At 46.7% G+C, this 27,449-nt stretch overlaps 1 protein-coding gene across 1 annotated transcript in view; it reads right to left on the bottom strand.

Moving 5' to 3' along the window:
* Positions 1 to 27,449, bottom strand: part of Srp68 (signal recognition particle 68) — a 35,739-nt gene continuing 8,290 nt past the window's right edge. Inside the window, exons 4-16 of the mRNA XM_059272155.1 lie at positions 26,875 to 27,070; positions 25,022 to 25,104; positions 24,651 to 24,760; positions 23,511 to 23,593; positions 22,306 to 22,446; positions 16,116 to 16,214; positions 14,814 to 14,878; positions 6,311 to 6,467; positions 4,951 to 5,045; positions 3,926 to 4,055; positions 2,003 to 2,078; positions 1,537 to 1,589; positions 1 to 788 (exon numbers count right to left, since the gene is read on the bottom strand). Coding sequence (XP_059128138.1) covers positions 561 to 788; positions 1,537 to 1,589; positions 2,003 to 2,078; positions 3,926 to 4,055; positions 4,951 to 5,045; positions 6,311 to 6,467; positions 14,814 to 14,878; positions 16,116 to 16,214; positions 22,306 to 22,446; positions 23,511 to 23,593; positions 24,651 to 24,760; positions 25,022 to 25,104; positions 26,875 to 27,070 — 1,516 coding nt within the window. The 3' untranslated portion in view covers positions 1 to 560. The remainder of the gene's footprint in view (positions 789 to 1,536; positions 1,590 to 2,002; positions 2,079 to 3,925; positions 4,056 to 4,950; positions 5,046 to 6,310; positions 6,468 to 14,813; positions 14,879 to 16,115; positions 16,215 to 22,305; positions 22,447 to 23,510; positions 23,594 to 24,650; positions 24,761 to 25,021; positions 25,105 to 26,874; positions 27,071 to 27,449) is intronic.

A 27,449-nucleotide genomic window follows, 5' to 3' on the forward strand; every position in this document is an offset into this window, starting at 1 on the left:
TCCATCATCTTTGCCTTTTAATAGAAGATTTGGTTTCACGGTTTCCGAGTGTAACATAGTTAAAAATAGAGCGCTCTGCTTGTTCTCGGAGGAGGGGGAAGGCTGACCATGACTCCGGGGGACACCGCCCATGTTTCAGTCACTGACACACGTGAATCCCCATGAGGGGATTCTGGATGCTCACAGAAAGGAGGAGTTCGTTTCAAATCCACGGGACCGAGGACACATGACAAACACTCCCAAGCCCCTCCCAATAATGTGTGTGGAACCCCCAAACACATTATTGACCAAAAGAGATCAGCCATGGCTTACAAGGGCCAGGACAGCAGCAGTCCCCAGGAGGCACAGGGGGCAGAGAGTCCCCGACTCTGGGCCCAGAAGATGATAGGTTATGAAAGTAAGTCACGAACACACAAGATGTAGGGACGCAGGGCTGAGGGTGCTGAGCTCTGCCCGGCCCCGGGCCATTGGAGACCTGGATTTAATGACATGGAACTCGCTGGGTCTGTCTCACAATACAGAGTAAGTCAGGACCTCCCTGCCCCTGACGAAGAGCCTGGTTAGCTCCTGAATCCAAAGATGCCCTTGATGTATCCTGTGAGGCCACTCTTGGTCTTCTGCTCCAGCTTGTCCTCCAGGGGTGGGAAGGCCACGTGGTTGAGGGCCAGATCAAAGAAGAGGGGCTTGCAAGGGATGGGCTGGAAGCCTGGCGGGAAGTGCACCAGGCTGGCTTGCTTGGTGACAAGGGAAGGGTCCAGGCAAAAGGTCTCAAACCGTTCCACCAGAGGCTGGAAGACAGATCAAGATGTCCGTCAGACGGCCCACAGCGGGTGTTTGCTGTGCTGGGCATGCAGCCTGCACGTGTTTCCTCTCAGCCCTCAGTTTGTGTGTGCACATGTGGACACATGCCTGAGGGCTTACACAGCATGTTCCTTCCTAACTTACCTTTTATTATTATTATTATTGCCCTTTTTGTGGGTATCAATGTTTTATCTGAATACGTGTACGTGTAGCGCCTGCAGAAGTCAGAAGAGGGCTTTGGCTGCCCTGGAACTGAAGTTAGGGAGGGATCTGTGCCATCACATGAATGCATGAAATCAAACCCGGGCCCCCCGCAAGAGCAATAAGTGCTCTTAACCGCTAAGCCATCTCTCCAGCCACGTGTTCCCAACTTTTTTGTTTGTTTGCTTTTGTTTTTTTTTCGAGACAGAGTTCCTCTGTGTAGTTTTGGTGCCTGTCCTGGATCTCGCTCTGTAGACCTGGCTGGCCTCGAACTCACAGAGATCTGCCTGGCTCTGCCTCTCAAGTGCTGGGACTAAAAGCGTGCGCCGCTGCCACTACCACATGGCTATGTTCCCAACTTTTATTAGTTACTAACATTGGCGTCAAGACTGTTCCCCACTTCCCTAGGGATATGGACAACTAACAAGGCATCTGAGTCACTTGTGGGTGTCTGGGCAAGAAAAGGGAAGAAACGGGGTGCCTAGACCCAGGGCAGAGTGGTCCCCTAGTACTTAAATGCACAAGCTGCCTTACCTTATTGTCTTTGACTTGAGAGGAGGGCTCTGTTTGATGGGAGTCATTTGCATCTGGAAATTTCACAGGGATTCAGTAAGAACAGGGACTCTGCACATTCTTGTCACAATAAGGCTTTTCACCACTGTGGTAAGCACGGCTCTATATTCCAAGTAAGGCTAGGTCCTCAGGGACAGAGAGAGAGTGAGGCTTCCCTCCCCGATGAAGAAGTGGTATAAACAGTGGTAAAGCCCAGATCCACTGTGGTCAACCCAGAGGAGCTGTAGAGCCTGGAAGACGCTAAGGAGAAGGGACGGTGACGGGCTTCTCAACTCCCTCTCCACAGCTCAGTGCCTACTGTGGGGGACGATAAGGCTAGGAAACAGCAATCTTATAGAGATTAACCCAAACAGTAAAATAGAGGTGTCGGGTGTGGAAGAAGAACGGGAAGTCTGGGGACACAGCCAAGACCAGGGAGGTGGCTTACCCAGGATGGCTGCGGCCTGCAGCGAGCACTTCTCTGAGCGCACTTGAGTTATGAGCTCTTGCACATCAGGCAGGTCCTGCAGTAACAGAGAATACACACTCACCAGCAGGCCAGGAGGAGCAGCAAGCCACATGAACCTGCATTAGGTGAGCCCACTGGGGGGTTTGAGAGACATTTTAGACTTAAAAAAAAAAAAAAAGATAAAAAGTCAGGCAGGTGGAGGTGGCGCATGCCTTTAATCCCAGCACTCGGGAGGCAGAGGCTGGTGAACTTGGTGAACTCTATGAGTTGGAGGCCAGCCTGGTCTACAGAGTGAGTTCCAGGACCCTGTTTCACAAAAACAAAAAAGGTCTATTTGCACCAGTACCCGAAAGAGCGTCACCTCTCTGCCCGTCACGCTCTAACTGCAGCCCATGCCCGACACCCGCAGAGCACACAGCTGCTAATTTAACCTTCAGGAGCACCCTGGGGGGGCCGCCCTGGACTTCATTTGCCAAATGAGAGCCCCTGAAGCATGGCAAGGGCAAATGCTGGGCCAGCCACATCCCCAAGAACAAAACTGGGTGCAGAGTCAAGGCCTCAGCCACTTCATCCCTCTGCAGCTGCTCTCCTCTCCTTAGAGACAAGGGTCTCACTAAGGCCCCAGGGCTGGCCAAACCCATGGTGCTCCTCCTGCCTCAGCCTTCCCAGCGCTGTGACTTCATATGGATGCCACGATGCCAGTCTGCCCCACCACTTCTTAGTTTTTGTTTTTTTGAGACAGGGTTTCTCTGTGTAACAGCCCTGGCTATCCTGGAACTTGCTCTGTAGACCAGACTGTCCTCAAACATACAGAGATCTGCCCGGATCCTGCCCCATTTCTACCACGCTCATGTGGCCATGTTCTCACCCCACCTCCGACTCCTCTCAAATACTACTGGCCTCTGACTGTTCTCACCGGTGCTGAGGACTGAACTCAGGAATCCGGGCACTCTGACGATACTCTGCCCCCGAATTCGGTTGTTTCCACAAATGGACTACCACGAGCAACTGTGGCTGCAACAATTCACGCGCTTTCCGAGGTCAAAGCCGGGTTGGTCTCTCTGGGGCATGGCACGCTGTGTGCACACACAGCAGTGGCTCTGTGCTGGCCGTGACCTACTAGTAACACCGCCTGCTTCTGAACAGGCTCTATTTACAGAACACGGCTTCCTCTACACAGCCAGTTACTGCTTATTTAACTTTTTAGGGTCTAAGTAGCCCTGTTGGTCTAGAACTCATTATGCAGCCCAGGCTGGTCTGGGGCTCAAGATCCTCCTGCCTCCACGGCCTGAGTGCTGGGAGAGTAGGGTTTAAGTGCTGGAGCCTGAATCTCTACAGGCAGCTAGTCCTAAGCAGACTCTATGCAGGAAGGTCTCAGCAGGGTCACAGCTTGACTTCAGAACCACTGTGGAGCTTCAAAAACTCCAGTGTCCACTCCCAGATCCCACACCAGTCACAGCAGATGCTCTGATGAGGACATGTCAATGTTTTAAAATTTTGCCATGTGATTTCTATGAGAAGTCAACCTGAGAACAATACATGGTCTGCTTCTTTTGAAGCAGAAAAGTGGCATTTCCCCGCTCTATCTCTGGAGTTGGGCTTGGCGATGTAGTCAGGGCTGACTCTGAGCTTGCTTTGAGGCCTAGACTAGCTTCAAACTCCTAATCCTGCAGCCTCAGCCCGTGCAGGGCAGGGATTACAGGTTTGTCCTACCACAGCTGGATAAAGTGGCTTTCTCTGTCACAGCTAAGTCCTCTTCAGGCCTGGAGCAGGTTAGGTCACACAGAGATGACTCAGGATGATGGGAGGGAAGGGCTTCCCCAGAAGCTGCCAGCTGCTGTCCCCTCACAGTCCCTGTATCCCTCACTAATGCTTGGAAACAAGGAGAGATCACCGGCTCACCTTCAGGCTGTTCTTGAAGGCTCCCCCATCGGAACTAACTTCATTTGCATATTTCAGAACTCTGTCATAGAGGACGAGGGCTTCGCTCCACTTCTTCACCAGCACATAGGACTGAGCAATGAAAAAACACCTGATGGGGAAAGAGCCATAGCATTCTAAAGCAACAGTTGCCTAACACCAAGGCTGTCCCTGCTGCCAGGCTTAATGTGAAATCTGGAAACAGGATTCTGAACTCTGGATCACGGCCTGGGAAACCCCACCCTAGCCCTCAGCACACTTCAGCAGTACGTGTACCCCAGCAGCCTCAGCTCTGCAGCTCCAACACAAGCCCTGTCTTTCACTGGCGACTGCAGAGGAGACGGCTCCCGAGGATGGTCGCAACTAGAGGCAGGCAAGGGAGGAACGCTGACTAGATCCAACCTAAACCCTCACACACCACTGTCTACATGTCTAAGCCACAACTATTTACTCATCCCTAATCATCTCTTTTCAAAAAACCAAACAAAACTCTACGGTGCCCAACAGAACCTTAGTGTTGCCCCGCCACAACAGACAGGACCACGGGAGCAAGGGCTCAAGGGCAGGAGAGCCATGAACGACGGGGCATGCGCACTCTGCTCCGCCGTCTGCCAGGTCCCTGGCCTTGCTGACAGTCCACTTTCGAGTGAGCCGCACCTTGCCTCATCTCAGGAACTGAGATGCCCAGCTTCGTCCCGCTCAGCTCAGGCTCCCTGAACTGGCTGCTCTGGTCTGCCAACACCCTTTCCAACGCTTGAGTCTTTTGGTGCTCTCAATGGAGGGAAGAGTGAGAGAAGGAAACCCCAAAGTCTATCAGAAATGTAGACGAGGAACTCTGGAAACTACTGCTGCCGTCTTTGCTGAGGCCTTCCTGTAACACTGAGCATCCTCTGCACAGCAAGGCAGCATCACACAGCCAATGACCGTGCGTCCCACAGGGCAGGACACACTGCAAAGCTCACTGCTGGGACACACTGCAGAGCCCTGCTCACCCCGAAGGCCAGTACCTGTAAGCTTTGAACACCAGGGTCTTAAGGCCTATCTCCTTCTGAAAGGTTCTGTCCTCTTCTAAACCAGGAAGCTGCAGCAATTCTAGCAGATTCTGTACAACAGATGCAACAAGAAAATCCATGAGGAGAGGCCTCAGAGTGATCTTGTCAGAAGACCTTTCAGGAACAGATAAGGGCAGAGAAAGAGAGTCTACCCTCAAAATAATGGGAAGCCAGCACAATGTGACCTGGCAGTGACTGGCCTGGTGTCCCCTCTCGTCCCCACACCAAAAGTGCATTTGTCCTTTACAACTCAGCTCCTCACCAACCTTCAGACTCCGTGGACCACACAGACCGGAAAACCAGACTTTAGATTGGTCCACTCATTTGTCAGGCAGCTAGTGTGTGTGCATGCATATACCTACATGTATGTGCATGTGTGTGCACATGGAGGACAGAGGTCAGCATCAGGTGTCTTTCTCAACTCTTCTTTACTTTTCTTTCTTCTTCTTGAGACAGGGTCTCTCTATTATGTAGCCCTGGCTGCCCTGGAACTCACTATGTAGGCAGACCAGGCTGGCCTCAGACTAACAGACCCGCCTGCCTCTGCCTCCCAAGTGCTGGGATTAAAGGCCCAGTGCCATCTTTTTTTTTTTTTTAAGATTTATTTATTTATTATGTACACAGAAGAGGGCAACAGATCTCATTACAGATGGTTGTGAGCCACCATGTGGGTGCTGGGAACTGAACTCAGGACCTCTGGAAGAGCAGTCAGTGCTCTTAACCTCTGAGCCATCTCTCCAGCCCTGACTTATTTTTATTTATGTGCATGTGTGTTTGTGTATGCCACCTCTGCAGGTGCCCAAAGAGACCAGAAGAGGGCGTCAGATCCCCAGGAACCACAGCTACAAGTGACTGTGAGCTGACTTGAGTTCTGGCGACCAAACTCAGGTTCTCTGAAGAGGTGCAAAGATGAGGGTCTAGAGAGACCGGATGACCTTGAACTCACTGCATAGCTTGCATGGGCATTCTAAGTGTTAGGATTCCAGGTCTGACTCACCATGCCTGGCTTATGTGTAGCAAGCTTACTAACTGACCAACTTGCAGCAGGTGCCACAGTATGGATTCCGTCCCTGGATGCCCTCACACCTTTGGGTGTCTTACACGGGCAAGCACTCAGTGAGTGCCTGTGGGTGCATTTATCTACACCTTAAAGTGCCTGAAATATGGAGCACTAGGCTTCAGAATTACTCCCAGACCTTTCTTTATCTTCTACTCAACTACTAGTCACTCCTGGCTCTCCAATACCTTCACTCCCCAAATCATTCTGTATTCAACATGGCAGAGGGCAGGCTGCCTTTCCAGGCCCAAGGGTTACCTGCAGAATGATGTCATAGAGCCGGATCAGGTCCTGAGGCCTGGGAGAGCGTTTGCTGTCATCTTCCGGCTGCTGCTGCAGCAGAGCCCTGTGCAGACCTTTCGCCATGTTCTCATTCCGCCTGATGGCTGTGGACAGCTTGATGTAGGTCAGGTAGCTGCAATGTACCACATGCAGCTCAGGTTACACTCAAAGAAGCTTATGTTCTGGGGAGAGTACTGCAGTGACTTGGGACTGACCCGGGGCAGTGGGGGTGAGGGTGAGGGGGTCACACAGCAGGGCTACCTGGCCCTTCACACCCTTTCCCAAGGCCACGGAGCTCCCGGTTCCAGAGGATAGCGCTAATCTGGAGGAAGCAGCTGCCGGGCTCATGGCACAGGGCAGTGTGCTGACACCATGTGGTCCCACTCACACTAGTCACAGGGGCTGCTCTGAGGGGCTGACCCGGATGAGAAGTGAGAAAGCGTGGTGGACACAGGTGAGGGGAGCATGTGCAGAGGGTGGCTACCTGGACAGAGAGCCACCAAGTGCTGCGAAGGATGTTAAAATCACTGAAAAAGTTAATTTTGAGAGACAGATGAGAAGGTTATGAGAGAAATTTTCCGAAAAGTAGCTATTATACACAAGCAGGCACAGATTTCATGAAATTATAGGTTGTAACTTCATGAAAATACAAAAGCTACCTGAGTCCTGACTCATCATTTTTGCCCCAAAGCTGCCCTCCCAACCGCGGAAATCTTAGGAGTGGAAACTCACACCCGTCCTGAACCAGCCACCTCTGAAGGTGGGAAGGTGACCTCAGAGCAAGGGCTTCACTGTCCCACGTGTCCTCAGCCTGGGTGGAGGTGAGGGTTCAAAGGCCCCGCTCCAGGTCAGGAGGTCAGCTCTACTCTGACTCTGGGGCTCTCCACACAGGTGCAGAGCTCTCCAGGAGCCTCTTTCTCCTCAGGCTGATTAAACAGATAACATCTATGGGCCAACCCTGTTTGCTATACCAAGGACCTGAGTCATCTGACAGTCAACTTGACAGTCAGAAATACCAAACCCCCAAGAATGGAGATCAAGTGTGACAAGGAGGTGTGTGTGTGTGTGTGTGTGTGTGTGTGTGTGTGTGTGTGTGTGTGGTGGCGGCAGCTGGGGGCCTAAGGTATGCATGCTAGGCAAACACCTTGTCACTGAGTTGCACCCTACTCTGGGCCTCCAGTAGTTGAGCGTTTATGAGAAGCATTCATTATTTTCCAGAGTCTCTCAATAAATTCCAACTTTGCTGAAATAAAACAAACAAAAGGCAAAAGCAGGAAGAGAGGGCTGAAGACGGAGGAGACATTTACCGAGTAAGTTACAAGCAGTGGGCAAGAAACTTAAGATTTTCAAGGTCAATGCAAAGGAAAGTTGGGTGAGAAGTAGAACTTTCTCAAGTAATACATTTCTCTTTGGTGTTTTTTGTTTTTGTTTGTTTTTTAAAGATTTATTCATTTATTATGTATACAGTGTTCTGCCTGCATGTATGCATGCAGACCAGAAGAGGGCACCAGATCTCATTACAGATGGTTGTGAGCCACCATGTGGTTGCTGGGAATTGAACTCAGGTCCTCTGGAAGAGCAGCCAGTGCTCTTAACCACGGAGCCATCTCTCCAGCCCTTGTTTTTGTTTTTTAAAAGATACTCTTTCTCCTTTTTCTCTGAGATGAAACAATAAGGCTTCATGTGCTCAACTACTAGCACATGAAATACACCACAAACCCCTAAACTGAACAAGGTATTTTAAGAGAAGAGAGAGAAAAATGAAGCTGACAAGGGAATTTAACATGTACATAAAGGCAAAGGGGGCAGCACACTGGCTCAGGCCTGCAATCCCAGCACCCGGGAGGCTGAGACTGAAGGACTGTTGGAAGTCAGAGGCAAGGCTGGGCGACATACAGAGACTGTCTCTAACACTAAATAAACAGACGAGTGGAAGAAAAGCAGCACTCCAGCACACAAGCAGTTTACGGCACAGCCCCGGCCAGGGCACATCTGTGCTGCACAGCAGCAGCAAATACACAGTGGAACAGAAAAGGCCACAAGAGCACAGATAGGTGGCCAACGACCAACTGCACAGGACAAAGCCAGCCAGACTCTGGCCTGACACAGTGTTGCAGGGGGAATTAAGCTGAGCTGAAATTATTAAAATGTGAAAGTGACAACTTAAGATGCTCAGAACAGTGAAGAGGTCAGGAGAGGGAAGGGAGTGAGCTCTAGGTCGAGTTACTGGCTCAGGCTGGGTGTGATGGTTCATGCCTGAAATTCCACCATGCTGAAGACTGAGGCAGGAGGATTTGTTATGTCTAAAGAAGCTCCATTTGATGCTAGGCATCCATCTTGGTACCCACCAGCTGTTTGTCTCTGACTCCTGTCCCTGGAAGATAAGTTCCCAGTAACCCTGACTCAGTGACTCCCCTGCCCAAAATGTACAGCCACGACTATCTACTTCTTTGAGTGTCTTTTTTTTTTTTTTGCGCTTCTGTAACTTGCTTATAGATATCCAAAGATTGTTTTGAGTTGCCTTAACCACTTAATTTGGCAGAACAGAAGAGGTTTTGCTTGCTTGCATAGATATTGAAGGTCTTTGTGTGGTTTTCCCCTTTAAAAGTCCTTCCCCACACCCCTCCTTCACAGCAATCTCAAATTTGGTTTAGAGACTGTTCATCCTGCTAACATCTAATAAATCCCCCCCCCCCCCCCCAGGCTTTCTCTGTGTGGCTTTGGAGCCTGTCCTGGAACTCACTCTGTAGCCCAAGCTGGCCTCGAACTCACAGAGATCTGCCTGCCTCTGTCTCCCGAGTGCTGGGATTAAAGGCGTGTGCCACCACCACCTGGCTCTAATAAATCTTTTAATTATAATTGGATTGAGTCTATAGTCTTTTCCCAAGGGTTACAAACTCCACAACGTTTGGAGGCCCCTGCGAGATCCCTGGGAGACCTCAGACTCAGAGTCAGGGGTCTTGAACAGACACCAGAGGGAGCAAGTCCGAAGTGAATTTGACAGGTCCTAGCAACACCAAATTGTAATGGCCCCAAATTTACAAATTGGAAGAATTGCTGGGCAACGTACTTCTGAAGCTTGGACCAATCGATGAATTGTTCTATTCTGTTTTGGAGTCCAGACATTAGAAGAGACAAAAGGCGAGATCTGACAGGACTGTAGACCCAGTCTCTGGGGCAGAGGGGAAGCTCTACTGTCCTGGTTTTGGTATATGAGTGAAGGTGGCCACCATTATGTCTGAGTTCATCTGTTTTTTTTTCTTTCCGATTGTGTTGTTGTATTGTCTTCTTCTTCTGTTCTGTTGTCTGTTGGATTTTTATTTTCACATTTTGTTGCAGAGACGGGAATTCGAATAGAACATAGGCAAACTGTCCCTTGAGTTCTATGTAACATTTTCAGGATTTCCATGAGGTAGACTGCTTCAGGCTGCCTCTACGCTAGCTCCCCACTGGAGCTTGCTCTGTGTGTCCCTCTCATTGGCTTGCAGGAGCCTGCTGTTTAAGTCCCACAGATACATGGGTACTTCTCTACCTTTTCCCTCACACTGCTTCTGAAGGATGTCTTTTTCTAGGTTGTCCTGTCTCTCAACTGGCCCAGTCTCTGACCATGGAGCTCTGGCTGCGGCCACTTCCCCACTACTGGGCTGGGTGATGTGGGCACTCCTGACTTACAGCCCTCCCGGATACCACAAGCCCCCGTTCTGCTGCCTGCTGCTTACTGTGCTGTTGCAGGAGGCTGGCACCCAGAATTTCTTATCTCTAAGCCTTTTTCTTCTCGGAATGTCCTAGTCTCTCCCTCTGATAACTGGATTTGGTTCTGCAGGGATTTATGTGTCTTTTGGGTATGGCTAATATTAAAATATTGTTTTATGGTGTTCTACTTTATTAAAAAGCTGACTCTGGAGCTGAGGTATGGCCTCCCTCTTCCGACTCAAGCATGATTGTTTAAGAATTGCCTCCAAAATCTCTGTCCTAGGTCAGAGGGCCATCTGACTCTAGGACAAAGAAAGAAAACAAAAAAGATTTAAAGATAAACTTTCTGTACCTTAAGATCTGAAAACTTATTGGATGTGGTTAAAAATCTGTAAAACACGGTTGGAGAGATGGTTCAGGAGTTAAGAGCACTGGCTGTTCTTCCAGAGGACCTGAGTTCAATTCCCAGCACCCACATGGTGGCTCACAACCATCTATAATGAAACCTGGTGCCCTCTTCTGGTGTGTAGGCATACATGCCAGTAGAACACTGTATACATAATAAATAAATCTAAAAACTGGTTATAAAATAAAATAAAATCTGTCTAAAATCTCTCAATACTAATTCTAGATATGTTTTCTTAAAATACTTAGAGCTGGACTTGTTAAAAGTTAATATTACTTCAAAAGGAGATAGGCAAGGTCAGTGGACCTTCACCTCAGCGTCCAGTCCCTCCTTCCAACTGGCTAGCTGCAGTCAGGCCCTAACTGTATGAATTCTCAAGGTTTTCTAGAGAAACGAGGGTATACAGGCTAAACACTGAGATTAAGAACGGCCCCATCTATGCAACAATGGAAAAGCTGTTTTATACACTGGGTAACGGCTCCAGACATTGTCCAACACCCCCTTAAGAAAAATTTGTTACAAGAAATGGTGAACTTTTGTTATTGTTATGTCTCATGTTATTTAAATTTTTTTATAAAGGATTTATACTAAAAATTAGGATAGCTAAATGCAAAGATGTCTAGCTCTTTGACTTCTCCCCCTTGCTTGGTTCTTGTTAACAAAAACTGTTCCCTCATCAAGGTCATGGATATTCAAAACTCTTGCTAAAATGCAAACTTTCTCTTAGGATCTGTAAGACCATGAGGGGCATGGGACATGGGAGAAACCTATAAAATTCCAAGCAAAAAAATTAACTTAAAACTTGTAAACAAAAAAGGTTAATAATTAAAAAACTACAAATAGGTAATCTTAATTTGCTGTTGCATGTTTATATGTAACTGAAATCAACTCTGGTTATTTCCTTTTTAGGTCCCTGAGATAGATTAAGATTGACTTTCATATGATGATTTTTGTCTTGAAAATTTTAAATAAGAAACAACATGTTTAAGAAAAAAATATATTTGATAAATAAGGTTTATAAATTCCTAAGGTCTAGCCAGATTAACAATTACTGACTTAAAGATATATGACCACCTTCTTTGTCTCTGTTAACTTCTTTAACCTTTAACTATTTGGATAAACTGAGTCATATAAGAAATTACAATATTCTGTAATCATATACTTATACTAGAATCAAAAAATAATAATATAAGGCTTCTGATCTCTTTGTGGACTATATTTATGATATTATAAAATTCCTAGTCTCTCTATGGGCTACATTTGTGATTTTAAAATTGTATTTCGATACTAAAAGGGCTTCAATTAAAAAATTATAATTTTTAAGGCTAAAATGTAACAAAGATAAAACTGTAAAATCCTAATCTTATTAAAGCTGCTAGCTTCTTATAAACTAATAAGGATAATTAGGGCATGCAAGTTAATGTTCAGTCATTTTATAAATGATCAAATTCTTTTTAAAAAATTTTAATTTATTTGTATTTTATGTATGAGTGCTCTGCATATATATCTGCATGCCAGAAGGGCATCATATCCTATTATAGATGGTTCTGAGCCACCACGTGGTTTCTGGGAATTGAACCTGGGTCCTCTGGAAGAGCAGCCAGTGCTCTTCACTGCTGAGCCATCTCTCTAGCCCAATCAAATTCTTTAATGTGCTCAAAACTATGCTTGTAATCATGGTAAGTACAAATGTAATTCACTTTCAGGGACAAGTTTTATTGAGCCTTCTGTATATCTTTTCAAGGTTAAACCTAAAGCAAGTAACTAAAAACAAGCAAAGTTTGTTTAGTTCAGATACACTTAATAGACAATGGCCCTCAAACTTGTCAGAGATTCTGCTGAATACAGCATTTAAAATGGCTAATGGAAAAATATGATGTGGATTCTAATACAGAGTATAAACAGTGGTGATGCTAAACTATCTAAAACTTTTATCTCTTTTTGTAAACTAAAGGTTCACAGAAGCTTCAGAGAATTAAGGGAGTTATAAGACTTAGATCCACCTCTCACAAGTCAACTGGACTCCAGATTACTACAGCCTAAATTTCCCCACCTGCCTATTCCTGAAGATGGGATGTCTCTCTCTCCTGGTCTTGGGACCCCTCCCTTCCCCTGACTACCAGGAGAATGGGCCTGAAAGTTCCAAATGTAAGATTTTCCTCTACGTTCCTAAACTTTACCTTCTGTTCCCAGTCTAATGTCCCAGCAGATCTGCAATCAGCTGAAGACTGCAGGCTGCACCTAACCCACTAGCCTCAGGTGGTCCTTTGAAACTAACAAGCCCTGGACTTGAAGCCAATGTAAACCAGATGCTTCCGACAGTTTCCTGTCAGCTTGAGCCCCAGCTTTGGACCAGCATTCAAGACTGCTCCAAAGCTACCTGCACTTCACTAGCTTCAGATGGTCCACAGAACCTGGGCAGCAAACCAGATGTACCCTGCCCCCTCTAGGGCTTTGACCAGCATTCCAGCCTTCCTGGCCTGACAGCAACATCCTATTTCAGTGGAGAAGCAGTTACAGAAGACACTACATCACCCGTTATCATTAACAAAAAGCTGGAATGTTAGGAAACTAGCTCCCCTCTACCAAAGGAGCCATTTCCCTTTCACTATCCAAAGACAAATGGGGTACATGGTGCTTATTGGCATGCCAAGGCTCACGCTGGCCTCCCACTCCTTCAGTATTACAAATACCTGTAATCAGAGAGTTACAAAAAGGGTCACTCAAGATGGGGGCTGAGATCTGATTGAATGGCTTAATTAAAATATCAACCTTTACCCTTAAATGTGAATCAATGATTTTGATTCATATAATCTACAGCCAACAGGGAATGGTATGGCTAAAGTTCCATTTGACACTAGGCATCCATCTTGGTATCCGCCAGCTGTTTGCCCCTGACTCCAGTTCCTGGAAGATAAGTTCCCAGTAACCCTGACTTAGTGACACCCCCACCCACCCAAAACTGTACAGCATTGACTATCTACTTATTATGATCTAAGTGCTTTTTTTCTTGCTTCTGTAACTTGCTTACAGACACCCAAAGATTGTTTTGAGTTGCCTTAACCACTTAGTTTGGCAGAACAGAAGAGGTTTTGCTTGCTTGCATAGATATTGAAGGTCTTTGTGTGGTTTTCCCCTTTAAAAGTCCTTCCCCACGCCCCTCCTTCACGGCAATCTCAAATTTGGCTCAGAGACTGTTCGTCCTGTTAGCATCTAACAAGTCTTTTAATTATAATTAGATTGAGTCTATGGTCTTTTCCCAGGGGTCACAAACTCCATAACAGAGTTCTAAGAGTTTAAGGCTAGCCTAGGCTACCAGTGAGATCCTGCACAAAAACAAAACAAAAACAACAACAAGCCAGGTGGTGGTGGCGCACGCCTTTAATCCCAGCGCTTGGGAGGCAGAGCCAGGTGGATCTCTGTGAGTTCGAGGCCAGCCTGGGCTACCAAGTGAGTTCCAGGAAAAGGCGCAAAGCTACACAGAGAAACCCTGTCTCAAAAAAAAAAAAAAAAAAACCACAACAACAAAACCACACACACACACCCCCCCCAAGGCAATGGATCAGCTGGTAAAGGTGCTTGCTACACAAACCTGAACCCCTGTGTTTCTTCCTGGAACCCACATGAAGGTGGGAGGGGAGAACCAACCTCACAAAGTTGTCCTCTGACCTTACATGCATGAACCCCGACATCTCACAAAGTTGTCCTCTAACCTTACATGCATGAACCCCGACATACTCATCATGTACACACACACTAAAAAAAAAAGGGAAAACACAAAACCAAAAAGCCCACCCACTGCCCCACAGCTGTAAACAAAATCAAGCAAACAAAGCCCAAAGTAAACAGCAGCCAAGAGCTACTAGCTGAAGTGTTCTCTCTTGGGCAGCAGAGACACCAACACTGAACAAGACAGAGACGTGTATGCAAATTAATGAAACTTTCTATACAAAACAAGAAAGCTGGGTGGTGGTGGCACACACCTTTAATCCCAGCACTCAGGAGGCAGAGGCAGGCGGATCTCTGAGTCTGAGGTCAGCCTGGTCTACAGAGTGAGTTCCAGGATAGCCATGGCTATGTAGAGAGACTCTGTCTCAAAAAAGAAAAAAAAAGGGGAGGGGGACATAAGGAGGCTCTAGAGCTAAGATCTCCAGTTAGGAGCACTGGCTTCTCTTGCAAAGAACAGGGGTTTGATTCCTAGCACCCATAATGAAGCTCACAACCATCTATAACCTCAGTTCCAGTGGATCCGATGCCCTCTTCTCGCCTCCACAGGCACAGGGACATATGTGATGCATAGATATACATGTAGGTACCCATACACATAAAATTAAAACTCTAAATTGATATAAACACACAGAGAAGTAAGCTGACCCTCACCTGTGCAGGTACTGGAGATTAGATACTTTCCCCGACTCTCCATCAAGGGTATAGTCTCTCTGTTTCTGAAAAGGTAAAGAAGGTAAAAGGTAAAACTCTTGGCCTCGGCTCTCAGTTCTCCTCCACTAGCGTGGTCCATAAAATTTGCTGCACAGACCCACAAATTCTTCCAAGTGTCACGCCCTCAGAAATAAAGACCTATTAACATTACAAAATGACAAGATTAACCAGTTGCCACTGACATCCAAAACCTAGCCTTGAGTGACAGAATGCTGAGCAACAGCCAGTTGAGGGTTCTTGTCCTCTGTTCCCAGTGTTTTATCCCAACACTACAGACAGTCTCGCCAAGTGTGGGCACACACACCTGCAATCCTAGCTAATCATGAGACTGAGAAAGGAAGAGCCTAAGTTTGTTTATAGTCAGGGAAACTTAATGAGCTCTTGGCTCAAACTTTTAAAAACAAACAAAACCCCACAAGATGTGCCTAGCATGCACAAGGCCCTGGTTCAGCATACAGAACCATGAGTCAGACCACGGCAGCACTGTAGGCCTGTTTTAGACCCTAAGTCTACCATTCCTAGTCTACCCTGTGCTGCCACAGCTGAGGAAGAGCCCCAGAGCCATCCATGTCTTTAACCTCCAGTGTCTGTGCAGACGTTACCACACGTTGTAGAAGAGACTGCAGGTGCGAATATTCAAGTGTTTTTCAATTACCAAACTGGCAATCCTCCAGCCTCTGTCTGCAGAATGTTACAATTACAGGTGTGTACCACCTCACCTTTATGGCCATCTCTGTATAAGTTAAAATACCATTTAAGGAGAGGTGGAAACTAATCATGGCTACCAACCTCTGCAAGCCCAGCTCTCCAAAGGCTAAGGCAGGGAGCATGAGTTGGAGTCCATCTTGGGCTACACAACTAGATTCTGCTTTAACCAAACACCAACAAGTGGAGTCATCATCAGGGAGAGACAGTATGAGTAAGGGAGGACGGACCAGAGTGTGGGGACACAGGGATAGAAATGGTTCTTCAGTTTTCAGTCCTGATGCCTGAAAGGATCACGCCATTAGAAAAGGGGAGCACCGCACACCAGGAGTGCTCCTGGAGACAAGAGGCTGAAACCATGGGATGACCACTATGGAGAACAGGCCATGAGAAGGAAGTCATAGACCTGACGGAGCCCAGAGGCCTCTGGTACTAATAAGCTGATCACATCTACAAACACCCCAAAGGCTAAGAGTGTGCTACACAGACCCCCACCACCACCCCACCCCACCCCCCACCCCAGGACAGGACAGACACCTGATCAGGCTTGAGCTCTTCCCTCACGGCCTGGAGGGCATCTCGGCACTCACTGAGCATGGACTCGAACAGACGCTCCTTTGTGTCTTCACTTTCAGCCTAGACGGACGAAATGCAGCAAAGACTGTTTTGAGCAAACTGGAGGAGGGCGCAGTAGTGATCTGATCCCCCCAACCACACTTACACTAACCCAAGACAGCCTTAAATTTTATTTTATTTTAAATTATGTATATGTGTGCTTGTCTACGTATGTCCATGAGTACAGGTGCCCATGGAGGCCAAAAGGCATCATCAGATCCCCTGGAGCTAGAGTTATGAGCCACTCAACACATGTGCTAGGAACTGAACCTGGGTCCTCTGAGAGAGCAGCAACTGGTCCAGCCCTCATGGATCCCTTTACATGTCACTGTGCAAATGATGTTGCATCCATCATATACTAACTACAACGGGAACTATATTGAAAAAGTGAACACACTTTTTTCAGAAAGCCATGTCTGCAGGCATCATCTCAAGCTGCCAGGGCCCTGGTGCTCCGAGTGTCTCCCTATCACAGAACTCAGCTCCAACAACTCTACCTCTGCTAAGGGCCATTGCCTAGTGCCCCTGGGGAAGTCTACAGCCCCCTCTCAGGATGCTGCTTTCTCCACTGAAGAACAACACACCAGAAGTTTCTTCCCTTTTCTATTGTCAAGCTGTTGTATGTCAACAGAACTGTCCTTTTACTGCTACAGCTCCTTCCCAGATGAAGACATCCATTGCTCCACTGGTCCCAGTGACCAACAGATGGACAACTCCACTGTCCACTCTGGAGAACAATGAGTTTGTCAGACTTACAGAGCAATGGGTGAGGGCTATAAACAGGAATGGGTGACCTTAGAGCTCCCACACTAGAAGGTCTGTGCCCAACAGGGTTAAGCCTCCTCCAAACCTGTGCAGATGGAGTCCCTCCCTCAGCCTTTGCTCAGGCCCCGTGCTATGAGGGCAGACTGCATATAATTGGTTGGAAAGGGTGGCTGGATACTCAGTGAGGGTGCTATGACCCTACTGGCACCCTCCTTCTAATGAGGAAATGTGGACAGTCAACAAGCCCAGCTATGACAATCTTTTGTGAGCAGCCCTGGCCAAACTCCTGAATACAATGTCAATATGGCTCAGAGGATAGGTCTGTAAAATACCTTTACAAACATGAGCCAAGCCGGGCAGTGGTGGCGCACGCCTTTAATCCCAGCACTCGGGAGGCAGAGCCAGGTGGATCTCTGTGAGTTCGAGGCCAGCCCGGACTACCAAGTGAGTTCCAGGAAAGGCGCAAAACTACACAGAGAAACCCTGTCTCGAAAAACAAACAAACAAACAAAATACAAATATGAGCCAATCTGCAGTTTGACTTCTTTTAGATTCAAGCAAGAAATAGACATTACTGATCAATATCCAACCAAACAAGGGATTTCTCCTAAATATCAGATTAAGTTGTTTTCTCTAGACATTCTGTGTCCAATGTCATACGTGGCCAACTCAGAGAACAACTTTTGGGCACGAATGGTTGACAAGAATGAGGTGACAATCTCTGTACAAGTACTGGGCGTCACCCTCCGCTACACTGCTTGGATAAATGACAAAGTGAGTCACGAACTGAATGCCTGCCACACCACGTTATCCGTCCTAAGGAATCTGACTGAGCAGGGGACAAAAGGCAGAAAGCAGACAGACCCGTGCTACTGGCAGACCCACTGAGAGAAAGCAGCAGCATTCCACGGCTATGTTTGACTTTCCACAGAACTAACAGCCAACCTGAGAAAACGTCAACATTCAACCGACCTCTCAGGAAGCACAGAAGCCCGCCCAGAAGGCCTACTCTTTTAAGAGATGAAGGAGCTTAGAGAAAGCTCTCTGAAGAATGCTAATGTTTTTCCTACTTTCTGGTGTAAAGAAATCTCCTCTATAAATTGCCCAATCTAAACCAAACAGACCCTTCCACTTACAAGTCACTTGACTTTCCTGTCCCTCACTAACTTGGGACAAATCGGGGCCATGGCATCCTGTAACTTGAGGGCAAACAAGGCCCCATCAGCTTGTTCCCACACCAGGCAGCACCTACTAGCCAACAGAAGTGCAGGATGGACATGTGCTCTAGCCACACTCTGCCATGCAGTGGGCAGCAGCATGTGCCGCTGTGGGACTAAGTATCTGTGGTAATTTACACGGAACAATCCAAATATGTCATAGCACTGTCTGTCCAGTGCAACCCCAGAGAAGATCCTTCATAATCATCTAACCAAATTCTGACTAATATTCTAATTTTTTTTCTTTGAGACCGGGTTTCTCTGTAGCCCTGGCTGTCCTGGAACTCGTGTAGACCAGGCTGGCCTCAAACTCACAGAGATCTGCCTGCCTCTGCCTCTTAAGTGTTGAGATTAAAGGCATATGCCACCATCACTGGGCTCCGACTAATTTTTCAATGTAAGATTTCTGTGCAGCTGTAACAACTGAGTAAGAGAGGTGACTAGCCCTAACACCACTTAAGGACTCCAATAGTCAACCACAGCAGACTCAGCCCTAGCACCAGTTTGAACCACATTATCTTACAAATACACCGCAGCACTCCTTTCAGATGGGTAGGACTAAGCTGTCTGGCAATGGGCAATAAATGAGGCTCTGCCTTCCTTCCTATTGGTAGGAAATGTCCCAACTTAGAAATTAGAGGATGCCAGAATGCTAACCGTCTTCACTGCCTTCATCGGCAGTCAGTCAAATTTCCCGCGGCTCTCACATAAATTTCACTGAGGATTTTATGAAGATATTCCACAATGAAGGAAAAGGCATGTCTGAAGGGAAGGATTTCGTCGGTTGTTTTCCATGTGCTACTCACACTGCTCAGTGACTCAGAGACCACCAAGTATCTGAGAACTTGCCATGAATCTTCCCGCCCAGGGCAAATTGTCTCCAAACAGGAAGTCTTGATTTACAGCTTACACTTATTCTAGAACCTGTACTTGATGCCAAGATGACTCCCGAGAGGAGACACGCCTCTCAACATGCAGAGACATGTTGAGACTCCCTCTCCACATCTCAAGCGGCCACATCTGCTGCAGAGCCAGCAGGGGTGTGTTCTAAACACAAAGGGCAAACTCTCTGCATAAGAATGTGTGGCTTGGCTGGACCCCGTTCCCAGGTGTGCCTATGGCACAGGGTCTGAAGCCTAGAAGTAAGGAGCTTCCTATTGGTCTCAATCAATCAATTCTAGACCTGTTTCAGGAAACCCCGAACATTCAGGGTGTACTTCAGGCTCTCTTCTCAAGGGGTGCCTCCAGGCCAGGGGCTGCAAAGACACTGGCTGCAGTGTCTCCTGCTAACAAAGGGATTCCTGGGCTGTTTTCACTTGTTGATAGAAATTGTTGGAAGCTAGTGCTGTGTGACTAAGAGACACACAAGGCAAGCCTAGCCACATTCCCACCACACCCACAGGAGAACCAGGAAGGAAGCCTCACCCAGCCCTGAGAGGTCCAGAAGAGACAAACACGAGGAAATACAGTAAACAAAGGGTTTTGCTTGCTTGCTTTTCTCTCTTTTTTAGAAAAGAGTAAATGTTCTCCATCCTACTCAGACACCAAACAAACAAATAAACAAATAAACAGAATCAGACTAGCGTGATGGAAGGGGAGAACTGAGTTTTTTCAAGTTACCCTCTGGCCTCCTCTACTTGTGTGCTATGTGGCATGCTTCTCTCCCCTCCCCACAATAAATACATTAATAATGCAATAATAAATAAGTAAAATGAACAAAATGAAAATAAGTCTTCCCCCACTCAGAATTGAAGTGTTAAAAATTATCAAGCTTGCAAATTATTTAAAATCTCTCAAAACGAGCTGCCAAAAAATAACCTCACAATACAACTGCCAATGACCACTAGGGACTGACCAAGTATTAATATAAAATGAGCCAGGTGGTGGTGCACACCTTTAATCCCAGCACTCAGGAGGGAGAGCCAGACAGAGCTCTGTGAGTTCAAGGCCAGCCTGGTCTACAGAGTGAGGTCCAGGACAGGCCCCAAAACTACACAGAGAAACCCTGTCTCAAAAAAAACAAAAAAATAAATAAATGAATAAAAATAAAAAACAATTAAAATAACTATTCACCCAGAAAACAGATCAAATCTATTTATTTTACTTTGAGAGGGTCTTACTGTGTAGCCCTGGATGGCCTTGTTCTCACAGAAATCTGCCTGCTTCTCCTACCTAGTGGTAGGATTAGAGGGTGCTTGCCACCAAGCCCAAAGACCTGAGTTCAATCCCTAGGTACCATGTGGTGGAAGGAGGAAATTGACTCTTTTTAAGTTGTCCTTGGACCTCCACATGCACACATCTGACAATACACACATGGTAAAGAAATAAATTATTAAAATTTAATAGATATAAACAGTGTTCTTAGTTTGAGAAATCTATTCTCAATAGTAATGTAAAACATGGAAAACGTCAGCTGTGGTGGAGCACACCTTTAATCTCAGCACTCAGGAGATGCAGGCAGGCAGATCTTTGTGAGTTTGAGGCCAGCCTGGTCTACATAGTGAGTTGCAGGCTTCAGACTGAGAACTTATTTGAAACAAAACAAAACATGAAAAACAGCTGAGATATAACTCCATGGCAGAATGATGGCCTAGCATGCTTTAGGGTCTGGGTTTCATCCCTAGCTCTGCAAAATCAAAACCAAACAAACAACAAAACCTCTTCCTGTAGAAAAGCTTTGTTGCATCATCACTGGGTGCTATGAGCCATGTGCCATGCAAGTCTGATGACAGACAGGCTTTAAGGGGTACTTACAAAGCACACCTGCTATTATGTGTGATGTGACGGACAGTAAACAGATGCATGCACTTAATTCTGTAAGCACATACTTAAACTAATGACTAGATGAGCTGACATGGCTGAATGGATTTTCTTTTATTTACTCAAGTTTGGGATATGGTCATTTTATTTTTTCCTTCCCAATTTCTTCTCTGATCAATCTTAAACTACCTTTTTCCTCCTGGTGCTAGGGACTGAACTGAGATCTTTATCATGAGTATACTTGCTACCCTTGAGCTAAACCCCAGCCCCTCGACCTGCTTTAGGAGTGTCTATCCAGATGTCAGCCCTTAGTTACAAAAACCCAAACATGTATGTATGTGTGTGTGTGCCCCCTCACAAAATAAATGTAAAAAGCTAAAATAAAATTAGTTCTTTAAGCCAGGCGTGGAGGTGCACACCTTTAATCCCACCACTTGGGAGGCAGAGCCAGGTGGATCTCTGTGAGTTTGAGGCCAGCCTGGTCCACAGAGTGAGATCCAGGACAGGCTCCAAAGCTACAGAGAAACCCTGTCCCGAAAAAAATTTAAAAAATTAAAAAAAATAAATAAATAAAAAAACCCAAAAAACCCCAAACAAAACAAAACAAAACCAACCAACAAACAAACTGTGGAAAGTGCCGGAAAGTCTAGATGCTCAACATCCTCCTCAACACAAATTGTAATGCAGACTCCACGTCCCATCCACAACCTGGGATACAATGGCAATGCCAGGCCTTAGAAATTCCTCTGACCCAGGAGGCCATGGTCAGAACCTCAGTTTTAAAAGATGCCCCTCACCGCCTGTGGAGAAACTCTAAGGGCCTCACTCATTGCTCCTCATAAACTGAGTGCTCCAGGATCTGTATCTTTGGGGCTACATCTGGTTGTTCTCAGCCACAAGCAGGTAATTATGTCAATAAGTAGCTTCAAGTATAGCTTTTGCATGATTACTACATGGAGAGAACACAGAACAAGATATTCTGGTTCACCCAGGCTCTCCTGAGCGGCCCAGGAATGAGAGGTGGCCCTGAGGCCAAGAAGGTGAGGACAAGAGGTCAGACTCCAGGAGTGTAACAGCAGGGGCACCACCTGCTGGCCTGGTGTGCCCCTCTGCAGTTGGCAAACCTTTCCACACTCCTTTTCCCCCATGACCGTCACTGTGAAATTCTCCACCCTTAGATGTAATTCCCAGATACTTGACTTCCAACTCATCTTATTCAAAGGAGTACATCTCTAGATTTACCAACTCCTAAACAGCTTTAAGATAATTTGTGCTTGGGGGGGGGAAACGAACACCCGTGTGACCACAGCTTGACCTCTAGATGACCTTCAGACACACAGCTGGGAGCCCCATGGGTCTCTCCTCCTCACCTGGACGATAGCGGCTTCATTGTCGGCCAGTCCGAGTAAGAAGATCCTCACTTTGTCGATCTTCACTGGCACTGTCCTTCCCCTCCACTCCACCTCACTCATGGTGGCCGCCTGCTTGGCTCGAGTCTGAGTGATCAAGGCCTGCAGAACAGTTGAGAAGTTAAAGCTTTAACAGTGGCAGTGGGACCGGTAAAAACAGGACCACCTATCGGCTGTCTCAACCAAGACAGTACACCCTCCGAGCAGACTAGATTGCTACTTATTTTAAATTTCCCTGGGTATCATGAGTTTTAGTGTATGGAAAGTCAACATTCTTCCCCCAATTTCTTACATTTCTTACTTTTTCTTTGAATCTATGTCACTTGCTCAGGGAGAAAAAAAAAGGTTTCCAGGTATAGTGGCTCATATCTGTAATTCCAACACTTACAGGGCTGAGGCAGGACTACCACGAGTTCAAGATCAGCATATAGAATGAGTCTGAAAATACACACACACACACACACACACACACACACACACACACACAAAACGTGTGTAAATATTTAGGGAAGTTTTCCAAGCATGGTGGTGCACACCTTAATACTAACACTTAGGAGGCAGAGGCAGGTGGATCTCTATGAGTTCAAGGCCAGGCTTGTCTACATAGCAAGATCCAGGCTATCAAGGGCTACACAGTGAGACATAAATCAAGTGTAGCGACATACGCCTTTGACCCTGGCACTTAGGAGGCAGAGTAGGCGGGTCTCTGTGAGTTCCAGGCCAGCCAGGATTACACACACAAAAAAGTAGACACACACACACACACACACACACACACACACACAAGCATATGTTGATAGTAAGCATACATATAAGTTAAATACTTAAAGATTTAGGGAAGTTTTTTAATGTAGATACAACTATAAATATACATATATTAATAGTAAATATATCTAGGAGCTGAATTACATATTATGTCTAGACTTTTTTTTTTAAAGATTTATTTATTTATTACATATACAATGTTCTGCCTGCATGTATGCCTGCAGGCCAGAAGAAGGTATCAGATCTCACTATAGATGGTTGTGAGCCACCATGTGGTTGCTGGGAATTGAACTCAGGACCTCTGGAAGAGTAGTCAGTGCTCTTAACATCTGAGCCATCTCTCCAGCCCATGTCTAGACTTTTTCAAATCAGCTTTCACAAACATGTTTATTATACATTACCTCCAGTTTTTCAGCAAGGAGCCCCTCTGTGCCCCCAGACCTCAGTCTCATCTGCATGAGTTCATTGATAGCTGACTGGTCCCCTGAGAGACAGAGAGAGAGGGAAAATCTTTTATTCAGAGTGACAGTACTTTCCCCTCTAGTGAAGAAGACCCACACTACAGCAGATCCTTAACACCATCTGCTTTGGAGATGAGTTTTTTCAAAATGAACTGACGGGGCATTGAAACACTGGTAATAATGGTGGGTACATGTCATTACACTGGTCTAAATTCTGAAGAGCTCAATGTCAAGCTGAGCCCTAAGATTAATTATGGACTTTGAGACATTACGATATGTTAATATAGGCTCAACTGTACAAAAGTACTACCCTGGTGGGGCTGCAGAGATGGTTCAGTAGGAAGAGCATCCGCTGCTCTTACAGAGGACCTGGGCTCAGTTCCCAGCACCCGTCAGGCAGCTCATAATCAGCTGTTCCAGGGCTCTGACACCCTCCTCCAGCCTCCTAGGCAATGCATGCACAGAGTACACATAAACTCGGGCAGGCACAAACACACAAATAAAACATTTGTAAGGAAAAAAATACCACTCTGTGGGGATGATGGGAAGGGAGTTATGCAGGTGTGGGCTGATCTTTCACTTCGCTTCACTGTACACCTGGAACTCCTCTGGAAAGAGGAGGATAGCACTGGCTGGGGACTCCAACTGTTCTTAAGGAGGCGAGAAGATAAAGGGACGCAGGCGAAGCCAAAGAGCCAAGGTCTATAGACTGGAGTGAGGCTGTCACAGACAGTCCATCATCATCACCACCATCACCAGCCTGTGTGTGTGTGGGTTCGTGGGCCACAGTACACATCAGACAGTTCTACTTCTGCTATCTTCAAAACTGAGGCCAAGCCAGGTACAGTAGCACATGCTTTCAATCCCAGGGCTCAGGAGGCAGAGGCAGACGCATGTGTGTCTCTGTGAGTGTGAGGCCAGCCTGGTCTACAGAGTGAGTTCAGGCCAGTCTACATAGTGAAACCCAAAACCAGACAAACGAACACCCTCAGGCCAAGGATGGATGTTAAACACAGAGAAAGGTACATAAGCCTCAAAGCAAACCACGTCAGGTGAGGAGCACTGCCTTGGTCTGCTCACCAATGTTGTAAGCACAGTAGCGGATGTTGGGTGAGATCTCTTCTACACGCTGGTTATACAGCACAGCCTGCTCCTCTGTGAATGCACTGGCCAGCTTCTCATAGATAGTTCTGCAAGCAAAGAAACAGCATGTATTATGGCAGCCATATTTTAAGAAAGCAAACTCACAAGGACCATGTGACCAAAACTAAAACACAAGCCCTCTGAAGGTATTTTACTGACTACCAGAGTAGAGCCGTCTAAGGACGAAAAGAGAATAAACCGGCTGTAGGGAAAAGCAAACTGTCCTAACGTGCACAGACAGTAACAGGGTCTGCAGCTTGACTGAGACTTAACGAAAGCAGCCATTGCTTCTGCACCGGAGGACTTACTTGCATTTGTTAAAAGCCTCAATGGCAGCTTTCCATTCTTGATGTTCAAAGCGCAACATTCCTGAGAGGTAAGCTGTGTAGGCCTGTGAGGGGGTAGAAAAGAACTGCTAAGCAAGGGGCTTGCCAGATTTGCTTTTTTTAGTTGCTTTTGGGGCGCTATGGAAGGAACCTAGGGCTCTGCACATCCTAGGCAGGTACTCTGTCACTGCACTTCATGCTTAGTTCACAAAGAACTGCCTCAGCACAAATGACCAATGCTCTACCCCATGCCCTGATGGCTTCTAACTCTGATAGCACCTGCGTGGAGACACTCAAGGTGACTTTCTTTCTCTTTCTCTCTTTTCTGAATATAAGGTCTCACCATGCAGCTCTTACTGGCCTGGACTTCACTATGAAGACCAGGCTGGCCTTGAACTCACAGAGTTCCACCTGCCTCTGCCTTCTAAATGCTAGTATTAAAGGCATACTCCACCATGCCCTGAAATCAAGTTAACTTTTCTTTCTTATTCAAATGTATGCGGGTGTTTTGCCTGCGCATATGTCTGGGTACCACATGTGTGCCTGGTGCTGATGAAGGCCAGAGGAGGGCATCAGAGGAGCCCCTGGAGTTACAGACAGTTGTGGGCTGCCATGCTGGGTGCTAGGAATTGAACTCAGGACCTCTGTAAGAACAGCCAGTGCTCTTAACCACTGAGCCATCTCTCCAGACCCCAAGGGCAGAGTATCTTACTCACTTCATTTCACTTAACAGTCAGTTTCTAGACCATCCCGTAAGCATCAGAGGTTCCATACTGGACCTTGGAGATGTTCAGCAGGCAAAAGTGTTTCTGTGCAAGCCTGAGTTTGATCCCTGGAACCCAAATGCCCCGGTAATTTTTCTTCCTTCCACAAATGTGCATCTGTACTCATACGCAAACACATCAGACACAACGATAACTTTTTGTTAAAGTTCAATACTGCCAGGCATGGTAGTGCACATCTTAAAATCCTAGAGCATTCAAGAGATTGAGGCAGGAGGAGTAAGAGAATCTACACCAACCTGGATGGGAAGACTTGCATTCTCCTACTCCTGAAGAAAAATAGCTGAACACATGATTATAATCTCAGGACTCTTTCAGGCTTGGCTATAAAGTGAATTCAAGTTAAGCCTGGACTATAAAGTCCTGTTTAAAAAAACAAAACCAGGGCTGGATGGAGAGATGGCTCAGTGGTTAGGATAGTCAAGAGCACTGACTGCTCTGCCAGAGGACCCGGATTCAATCCTAACACCCACATGGCAGCTCACAACTCTCTTTAACTCAGAACCAACGCTCTTCTTGCCTCCATGGGTATCTTCTGGCCTCCATGGGTACCAAGCACGCACACTGTGCACAGACATACATTCAGCTAAAGCATCCACACACAAAAAACAATTAAAAACAAAAATGAGTTGAATGTAATCTTTAGTATCTATCATCTATCATGCACATAGAGTGCAGACATTCAGGCAAAACAGTTACACACATAAAATATACTGAATATAACCTTTACTATCTATCATCTCTAAAAACAAATTGCCAAAAATATTCCTGGGAATTTTTCCAGGTATAAAACTTTCTACCTATGCATTAAAAGAAGCCTGATTATTATCAAAAGATTAGAGCTAAAATTATAAAAAACTAAGAGCTGAAAAATAAGAGACACTAATTTCACCCTTCGAAAGCAAGTCAGGGCTGTAGCTTGTAGAGTACATGGATAGCCACAGGAGGCCCTTCGATGTGTAACATATGGAACTGCTCTGTTTAGCTGTGGGGTGTTTTAGGTTACGTCTTGACTCGCCACACTAAAGTGAAACTGGATGTGAAGACAGTGACCTGGGCCTCGAGCTTGGTTTTGGCATCCACGCGGCTGCTCTCACACAAACGCTCCAGCTCCTCGGCATGCTTCACAGCTTTGCGAAGGCGAGACAGCAAGTGAAACCGTTTTCGGGGCTCGGTGTTGGCTTCCTGTTTGAGCTGCATGGCATAGCTCCAGGCTCTTTCTGCATCCATCAGAACCAGCAGCAAGTACCTACACCAGGGGGTTGGGAGAGTGAATGAGGGCTAGGAGCACCGGACCCAAACACATCCTCTGAGGTACAATGCCCTGTCTCTCAGCTCTTCTCCTCCCTCGGGACTCCTTCCTCACAGTGCAAGTTCCCAAGTCAGCCTCTCTGAACCAACTAGAGCTCCTCCTCCCATTTCCAGTCACCACCTGGGTAGATCTCACTGAAAAGCCTCTCTCATCTCAAGTCAGCCAGCCTAGGTCTGGAACCCAGTTAGAAATCAAATGTTTAAGTGGCAGGATATTATGTTGGGCATGGCGGTGCTCACTAGTAACTCCAGCACTTAGGAGGCTGAGGCAGGAGGATTACAAGTTCCAGGCAAGCCTAGTCTACAAAATGAGACCC

The sequence above is a fragment of the Peromyscus eremicus genome, chromosome 8a, assembly GCF_949786415.1.
Source record: "Peromyscus eremicus chromosome 8a, PerEre_H2_v1, whole genome shotgun sequence".
Classification (NCBI taxonomy): Eukaryota; Metazoa; Chordata; class Mammalia; order Rodentia; family Cricetidae; genus Peromyscus; species Peromyscus eremicus.